Source organism: Botrytis porri (genome assembly GCF_014898465.1).
Source record: "Botrytis porri strain MUCL 3234 chromosome Unknown BPOR_002, whole genome shotgun sequence".
In the NCBI taxonomy this organism is placed as follows: Eukaryota; Fungi; Ascomycota; class Leotiomycetes; order Helotiales; family Sclerotiniaceae; genus Botrytis; species Botrytis porri.
This window is the reverse complement of record NW_024066076.1, coordinates 2,353,218-2,362,357: the sequence shown is the minus strand read 5'-3', so window position 1 is coordinate 2,362,357 and position 9,140 is coordinate 2,353,218. Positions and strand designations below refer to the sequence as shown.

Genomic DNA, 9,140 nt, shown 5'->3' with positions numbered 1-9,140 from the left:
CTATTGGAATTCAAGATGTAGTAATAAGACACAATGGGTATTAGACTTTCTTATGAGACACACAGTGTGGAAATACAAGGTTATAAAAATACTACACGCCATCCGACATTGTCGTAATTGTCGCGCACCCTTCTCTGTTCCAGTTTGGTATAGCTGAGTGAAATATAATGTTCGCTTACGACTGTTTTGAATATCCCTTGCCCCCTGTGCTACCAAGCCCATTCCCTGGCGAGCCCCTTCATCCAAATCCTCAGGAATTGTGAGACCAACTGCAGAAATCCCAGAAACGAAACTTGAAACATGGAATAAAGACTAACAGAAAAAGGGTACCATGGAGGTGTATGTGAGGTTTCGACTCAAATTAACTTCAACAGTTGACCAGGTCGACGGCACCTAGTGATTATGAGTAGTACTGACATAAGCCCGAGGCAGATTGATCCCCTCTCGACTTTAGGGACAGGTATGGCAGGTATGACTCCATGAATGTATAGCTCCAGTTCATATCATAGTAAATCCACTCCTTTCATTCTACAAGAGCAATGTCATCATCGATAATTTACCCCACTCTTTGGTCTTAGCACATCTTATGTACTAACATCAGTAGTCGCTGCTAGACAGTGGTCATCTCTTGACAGATCTCATTATCTGCGAGAATGATTCGTGATTGGCCGATAAGCTTCACATTTCGAGTAAATGACGCGTTTACTTTCAATAATTCAGTTATAGATACTGACAGATTCAGTTAATACCAGATTTAGACCCAAATTCTTTAAATGACAGGTGTCAATCTTGTAACGAATGCGTTGTGATTGGTTAATTAGTGTTATGGTACGAGTAAAGTCCTACATCATGTGGTAAATGCTAGCATAAGACTACGATTGCGTGATGTGACTAACAACCAGAAAATTTGTATAAAAGGCTCGAATTTCCCTGCCTCCTTGAAATCTACTTTCTCAACATCTACATCTTCATATCTACATCAATATCTACTTCGATATCTACATCAATATCTACTTCAATATCTACATCAATATCTACATCATATCTACATCAATATCTACTTCAATATCTACTTCAATATTTAAACAAATATATATATCAATATCTATATCAGCATTTATATCAACATCTATATCTACATCTACATCTACATCTACATTACATCATCATCTTTTCATATATTTTCTCATTTACATTTATATCAATATCAACATCTACATTAATATCTACATTAATATCTATATCAAAATCTATATCAACATCTATATCAACATCTATATTAACATCTATATCAACATCTATATCAACATCTATTTCACTATCTATTTCATTATCTTTACTTCATTTCACTATCTACTTCACCATCTATTTCATATCTATCTTATATTTATTTATATTTATTTTATATTTATTTTATATTTATTTTATATTTATTTTATATTTATTTATATTTATTTTATATTTATTTTATATTTATTTTATATTTATTTTATATTTATTTACATTTGTTTTACATCTATCTCACATCTATCTCATATCTATCTCATATCTATCTCATATCTATCTCATATCTATCTCATATCTATCTCATATCTATCTCATATTTATCTCACATCTATAACAATATTAATATCGACATCTATGTTAACAAATTATCTTCAATAATATATACACTACAAATATACTATAAATATACAACATCATCTATCTCTTCATTTATTTCTTCATTTATTTCTTCATTTATTTCTTCATTTATCTCATTACCTATATCATATTTATCTTATATCTATCTCATAACTATCTCATATCTATATTACATCTATATCAACATCTACTCAACAACCCCATCGCCACCACATCGCCAAACCTCATAAGAGATCGCCCAATAGGTACGCTCCGGCAAGGCCTATTGGGTAAACCTGGGAGAAGCGTTAAGAAAGCCCAAGTATCGCCACATCGCCGTCAAAAACATCGCCATATCTCGACAACAGAAGCTTTCTCGACAAGCCAATCTAAAGACATATACAACTCAAATACGCAATATAAGTCGTATCACTGCATGTGTATCACTGTCACTCGACTCGACGTACCAATCCAGGAGTTCGGACTCCCACGCGGAAAAAGCTGAGTATACCCTATTCAAAATTTCGAAATACAATATCCTTTCCTCCGTCCTAATCTCTAGATTAGTATAGACCAACACTCTGAGAACCACGCATTACAATCAACGCTCTCTTACTAATTCGCCATTCCGTTCGCTTTGACAGATTCCATTCCAGCGAGAACAAAAATACGGCACATTCGATCCCATGGTCCAAATTTCAAGCATCATCCAACTAGGGTTTTCCGGAAATATAAGCACCACTTAATCTTCACGAGACGATTATTAATTACAGGATCCACGTGAAGTACCAGCCAAACGCCAACAACTATAAGCAAGATCAGGAAAATATTCTTCAAGTGCCAACATATAGTCAACATCTAAATGGGAAAATTGGAATAGATTGTTTTTAAGAAGAAAAGAGAAGAAAAGAGAAGAAAAGAGGATTCAGATATCACCAACAATGTAAATCTATATAGCATCAATAGTTAGATAGACCTAGATAGCATCGATTTCGCGTACCTTCCAGATCCAAATTTCAATGTTGGATTTTGGCAGGTGCCTTCCTCTCAGGAGGGAAATCGTAGATGGATGTATATAGCCAATTGAATGGATTATTTCCTCTATTTTTCTGTATATCGTACTTGACTTAAAAGTTAGTAGTATGTATTTTCTTGTTTGTGAACCGTTTATTGGTGGTGAGTGGTTTGATCGATTATAATTGTGAGAGAATTGGGTGGGAGATCGACAATAGTATTTATTGTTGAGGTAGGAACGGGTTATGGAAGATTGATGAATAAATGAACAACAACTCGCCATGGTGCCGGACCCTGGGGTTACGGGTTACGATAGTAACATTACAACGAATGCAAAATACTGCCGGATAGATATGTATGAGTATGACTGCGAACAGGTAATGAAACAATCTTGATGGTCGACTTCACTCACTACCAACTGAGAGAGATCCATTTGCAGCACTAATAAAAGGGGAATAATTCATGAAAAGAAATGAGAAAGGAACGAGTAAATTGAATATAAAGAGACCAATGAGTTACACATGAGAGCTAGAGGGAAGATCCAGAGGCTAACAGAAATGGAAAGTAGATGATTTCAGCCACTATATTCTCAACCCTTCATGTGATTCTTGAGTAACATTAGAAAACTCGGATACACTTACTCGAAAGTATTTAGACAGTCAGGATTCGCCCGCCTAAGGCATTCAATCAAGGGGATCCCAATACATGCAAACAAGATAAGACTACAAGCACCAAACGCTAGCCAATGCAAATTTTTGGAGAAGATATCATTAAATTGATTCAACGCCAAGTTTCTACCAATATCCCCCTCTTGCACTCTGAGATGAGATATTGCTACATGATGAGCACAATGTGTTATGCTAATATAACCCTCTAATGATCAACACCAGCAATATTCGAAGTGTGTATATATCTTTGTTTATCTCGCTGGTTCTCATTCTCCTGATTGTAACAACCCAACCCCATTAAACCATACCAAAATGTCCAAGCCGCCCGCTTCTCAACCCATGCAATTTATTTCATCAATTTTGCGATGAAAGGGTGCTTCAATGCTTCCGTGGGTGTTATTCGTTTCTCTGGGTTGAGCGCTAAACATCTTTCCAGTAAGTCCCCAAACAATGTCAACTCCTTCTGCTCAACCTCTGTTAGCCCCTTTGATGCCGAAATTAGACGAGTTCGAAGATCTCTACTTGGCTTTGCGAATGCCATTGTCTTAACGACATCCTTGCCAGTTAATTTGTCTGGTTCAACGCTTCTGAAATTCAACATATCATCGAAATGAACTCCGGCAAAATCTGCTTTTTTCAACATCTTGACTGAAAACTTTCCGCGGCAATCCATGATGGAGCGCAACATTTGATTATTTGATCTACCGGTGAATAGGATTTTACCGGTATACAATTCGTATAGGGTGCATCCAATGGACCAAATATCAATGGCGAAGTCGTATTTCATACCAAGAATAATTTCTGGCGCACGATAGAAACGAGAGACAAGATAGGGAGTGATTTCGTTATCCGTTGCGTCCGAAGCGGATCCTAGATCACAAATTTTGAGCATATTACGAGTTTCATTCACCTAAGCAATGAGTTAGTAAAGAAGATTCGTGAGTTGAAGTAGAGCTTACCAAAATATTATCAGGTTTCAGATCCGCGTGCAAGATATTGGCCTTCTTCATCAAGCTGAGCCCGAGAAACATTTGATGAGCATATGCTCGCACGGCCTTGAGGTTGATACCAACATTGTTTCCAAATTTTTTCAGGACCTCACGCAGATTGATACTCAAATGTTCGAAAACCATACACAAATGACCTTTGTGCTCAAAGTATCGTTCTAGACGTATCATATGTTTTTTGTCCTCGGGATCAGCATCTTTGATCTTTTCCAGAATCTCAATCTCTTTCATTCCAGCCTTCCTCCTATGATACGGTTAGTATATGCGATTTTGAGTGGGTGTAATTAACTTACATAGTCTCGTTATTCCTAATAAGCTTAATTGCGACCAACTTCTTCGTAGTAATATCCATAGCTCGAACCACACCCGAGAACATACCCTTTCCAAGATTCGCTTGGACATGATATCTACCATTCAAGAGTTCACCAAGGATAATTTTGTAATAACCCTCAAGATCATCCCAATTGTCGAGCATGCCGATGTCGAGCTCTTTTGCCTGTGGAATAGGCACTGCTTTGGCAACATCACCATTCGTGATAGCTTGAGGCTTATCATCCGCAACTGAATCTTCGGCAAACATGTCATCGTCGTCATCGTCTGCAAACATATCAAATTCGTCCTTTGTTTTTGGAGCTCTGACTTCAGCGGGTGCGATTTCGGCAGGAAGGAGGACATCTTGTTCAGATGTAGGCTTGGTTTCGTTGTATGCCCCAGAGGATACCTCATCAAAATGTCGTTGTCCGTCGCGCTGTCTATCTTCCCTCATATCCATAGTTGGATCATAATCTGCGGCTGAAGGCCCATCATCCTCATCTGCTGTTGGAACTCCGTGTAAGTTGGCAAGATCTTGATCATCCGTGATTGCAAAAGCGGAAGGGGATCCTGGGTCCACAGGGGTCCCGGGACTTGAGACGGTAGGTGAAGCTAAAGCGAACGGATCAGAGAGGAATTTGCAATACAGTGTAATCTGCTTACCGGTGGGGCCTGAAGGACTATCATCTTCACCTTGTCCAGGAGTGGATCCTCCAGATTTGTCTCCTAAGTGCAAAGCTTGTACTAACAAGGGTGTACCAGAACCTCGATACTTAGCTTTTATTGCCTCGCGGCGCTTGCGTCGCTGCTCTATGAGTGTAGCTTCATCAATTGGCTCTTCTTCAGGAACTTCATTAGAAGCTTCCTCAGCAGGGGAAGATCTAGATTGCATCAGTAAATGCTGAACATGAAGGGATTGATCAATAGCATACATATCCATCTCACTTCCATCACGTTGAAGTTTATGCTGTTGCAATTGCCCTTGAGTAGTTTTAGCCTCATGTCTCGAATTATCAGTAGGCAGCGGGCCCTTTCCCCGATTGCTCACTGACTGGTCTCTTGAACTTCGGTATGAACCTCCATACCCATAAGGCTTGTTTCTATCCGCATAGTCACCATGCCGGTTGCCATTGTTTACCGATTGTCCATTTCGTCCACTTCTATCTCCTTCACGATTAGCTCGGTAAGGCGAACGACTTCTGGTTCGAGGACGTTTTTCGGGATGCCTATCCCGATGATCATGATCGTCATATCGTAGTTCGGATGGGTTCGTTGGCCCCTTGTCTATGTCTTCGTATGAAACCCGTGGGCGGCGTCTATGGTCTTGAGAATAATCTTCGTAATGAACTTTGAATCGTCTTGAGTCGTTTCTGCTACGGTCTGGGTAGTCGTCATCTCTAGGTCTCTTCGAACCTCGAGAGTGTCGGTCAGAATAAGGGGAACGACTTCTTTGATCTCTAGATCTATATGATTGCTCGGGGGAGCGTGGTGATAAAGAAGTCGTACTAGAACGGGTTCTGTCTTGACGGTCAACGGAAGTGCTACCGAGTGTACGCAGCGACGTAGTTGCCTTCTTCTCCACTACTCCATCGCGAATCTCGCCCTCATCGGAGCTTGCTAATGATGCCGTCATATTCCTTGTTGTAATAGTAAGGACGAAAGCGCCCCCTGCCTTTAGATTTGGATAAATGTGTGTCAGCCAAAGATCACAAACAAGATCCCAAAGTGAGAAGAGCCCAACCGGTTATCTCTCAGCGCATGATTTTCTTCTTTGCTTTGGTTTGCTTTGGCAGTATAATGGCGAAGGAAGAGTCTGAGTATAATAGAAAAGAGTATGAGAGAGTGAAGTGTCAATGTCAGTTTGACTGCCAAGTTGTTCCTATGTATGTGGTTGTACAACTGAAACTGATAAATTCAACATCTTGCATGACGGTCAATTGCAGCTTCCATATCGATAAACGTGCTAATCTAAATTAGGCTAGGCTGATTTTGCATCCACCTTGTCAGCATTCTTTAAAGAAAACCCGCAAAGATACCCTTCCCCCACCAAAAAGTGCCTCGAGAAGTCCAGAATAATTCCGCATATTTCCAATCAAAAAGACGATCAGTTATTTCAAAAGGTCACCCAAAACATCGATAAATTCAATTCAAAATGGGAGGAAGTTCGTATAATCTTGTTCATCCTTCCAAGGCCGCATGTCACTGACCGATACCCAGACGGCACAAACCCTATCCACAACAAAGTGAAGAAGAAGGTCAAGGTTGAGGATGATGATGAGACCATCGCATTCAAGCAGAAGCAGAAGGAGGGTAAGTGACTTTGTGTTCCCACTATCTAGGACACCTTGTTGACAATCACTACTTCAGACAAGGCAAGGCAAGACAAATTAGCCAAGGAGATCGGTGGACAGAAGGGCCCTTTGAAGACCAAGTCGCACGGCATTTCCGGCAGCGGTGGTAAGGGAAAGAAATGAATGGAGTTCAGTTCTATGTGCGATGGATTATTGAGTTTACGAGATATTTGAGCAAAGGCGTGGATAATACGGCGTATGGGTTTGATGGAGGATTTTCAGACTTGTGTGACAAGGCTTCGAGCTGAATATGGGGAACCATTTACCAAGATGGAGTAATCTATTCAATATGCTTAGGCATATTCTGGACAATCTATATTGATCCGGTATTGATACAGAAATTATGGACAAATGCAGGCCTGTCTCAACTGTGAAAGTATTTTTATTATTAACTGCCACAGATGGCTACAACTTCGCCGCTTACAGGCCCATGAAAAACTTCGCCGACTGTGTTGGTGTGATGAATTGATGGATTTATTGATTTAAAGCACTTGAAAATTCCGCGACTCCCCCTTCCCCATTTCATACACGAAGGTATAAAAATCAGAGGGTGAATCGTTGCGGATGGTCATGGTCACCGGTCTGCCGCCTCATGGCCATCAAACCCCTCGACCGCAGCCGCTACTTTGGTATCAGCTCCTGACCAACATCGTCAGTACTTTCATCCTTATTTGAGACACTCATTGTTTAATCAGTATTGTCTATGTACACTGCACCATACAAACTAGAATCTCGCGCTACCCGCGCCTTCTTCTCAGCTTTCGCCTTCATGGCTTCCCTGGCTCTGGCTCGCTGCCTTGCTATTCCAATCTTCATCGCGTTCCTCCAGTTTTCGACCACAAAGAGTTTGACCAATTGAATGTTGTAAAACCCGTTCTGATCCCTGATTGCAGCTTCAGGAACAGCCCCCTCGTATAGTTCTCCTTCCATAATGACACCCTTCAGGACCTTTGTAGCTGCGGACCTTGTTTGATTATCACCTCCGTCAACCGGAATGTTGGCCTTGATACCGTCATTCATCACTTCCACTAGATGTCTTGCAAGATTCCAATCGTGTCGCCTGGTTTCGTATTCCTCCTTGACACTAAATTTCTTGAAAACTTCATTGCGGATTTGTTCCCTCGTGATTTTACTATCACTATACCTTCCTGCTTCTCGACACATAGGGATAAATTCATCAACCCAGGCTTTAAAAATAGGTCGTTTTACCAGACGTTGACGATCATTGTGCTTTAACTTTTTCTTTCCCTCTGCTCCGCCTTCTTGACCCCTCTGAGCAACAATGCCAGTGGCATCTCCATCCGCTTCATCTTCGGCCACATCTCTGACCCAGAACATTCGACAAGTTGCGGCATATTCAAACATTTCCTGCTGGGTACTGAAACGTTTCCACCACTTTTCTTGATCCAGCCCTAAGAAGTCCAGTATCTCGGTCGGATTGTCAGTCAGAAATACCATGCTCTTCTTCCTATCCGCCAACTCAATTTCGGGGATCCTGATGAAAAATGCGCGGTTGTTGATAGTAAGTCCGAAACCTCTGATCGTGGTGCCAATGATGTTCCAGAGGTCGCCATGAGCAGCATGAAATAGTTCCCAGTCAAATTCATGTTCGCTTTTACATATATGGACATCGACTTGAACGTACCAGCTCGCCGACGAACCATCTGTAGATTCAGCCACTTTATTTTCATCCTTAGCACTAGTGAAAATATTCTCTGGCCAAGGAACCGCAAAATTGATGGTAGGATTGCATTCGTCTTGCACCAAGGCTTTGGCATTCAAAGCTTTCTTGAGCTCCTCCACGACTCGATCTTCGGAAGAAAATGCGCCTTCCAAAGGCAATGCAACAAGGATGTCAACATCCCCATACGTAGTCTTGCCAGGTCCTTCAATTGCACTCTCAACTTTGGAGTAATGTTTGCGCAGAACAGCTTGATTTTGTTTGAGAGCTTCATCGTAGACTTCCTGAGTCATACGAGGCGTCTTGATGGGTGGAACCTGAGAAGAAAACGCGTGTCCTCCCATTGTCTCAAGGAACTGCAGTAGAGAGAAAGTAAGATTAAAGAAGAGAATATTCCTTGGTTAAACAAGTATTAGAGATGTCAGGATTCATGTGCAAATTCTATAAGCCACACCAAACGACGACAAGCATTGTGCTGTGCTGT

At 41.0% G+C, this 9,140-nt stretch overlaps 3 protein-coding genes across 3 annotated transcripts; 1 reads left to right on the top strand and 2 right to left on the bottom strand.

Annotated features, from left to right (window-relative positions):
• Window positions 1-3,651: 3,651 nt before the first annotated feature.
• On the bottom strand, window positions 3,652-6,257 carry EAF01_001706 (uncharacterized protein; the record flags this gene model as incomplete). Its single annotated transcript, XM_038909956.1, has 5 exons — window positions 3,652-4,215; window positions 4,265-4,556; window positions 4,606-5,236; window positions 5,288-5,505; window positions 5,557-6,257. The coding sequence occupies 5 exons, from the start codon at window positions 6,255-6,257 to the stop codon at window positions 3,652-3,654; spliced, it is 2,406 nt and encodes an 801-aa protein (XP_038774768.1).
• Window positions 6,258-6,776: 519 nt separating this feature from the next.
• EAF01_001705 (uncharacterized protein) lies at window positions 6,777-7,098 on the top strand (the record flags this gene model as incomplete). Its single annotated transcript, XM_038909955.1, has 3 exons — window positions 6,777-6,786; window positions 6,842-6,934; window positions 6,992-7,098. The coding sequence occupies 3 exons, from the start codon at window positions 6,777-6,779 to the stop codon at window positions 7,096-7,098; spliced, it is 210 nt and encodes a 69-aa protein (XP_038774767.1).
• A 564-nt stretch (window positions 7,099-7,662) lies between these two features.
• Window positions 7,663-9,000, bottom strand: EAF01_001704 (uncharacterized protein; the record flags this gene model as incomplete). Its single annotated transcript, XM_038909954.1, has 1 exon — window positions 7,663-9,000. The coding sequence occupies one exon, from the start codon at window positions 8,998-9,000 to the stop codon at window positions 7,663-7,665; it is 1,338 nt and encodes a 445-aa protein (XP_038774766.1).
• Window positions 9,001-9,140: the final 140 nt, after the last annotated feature.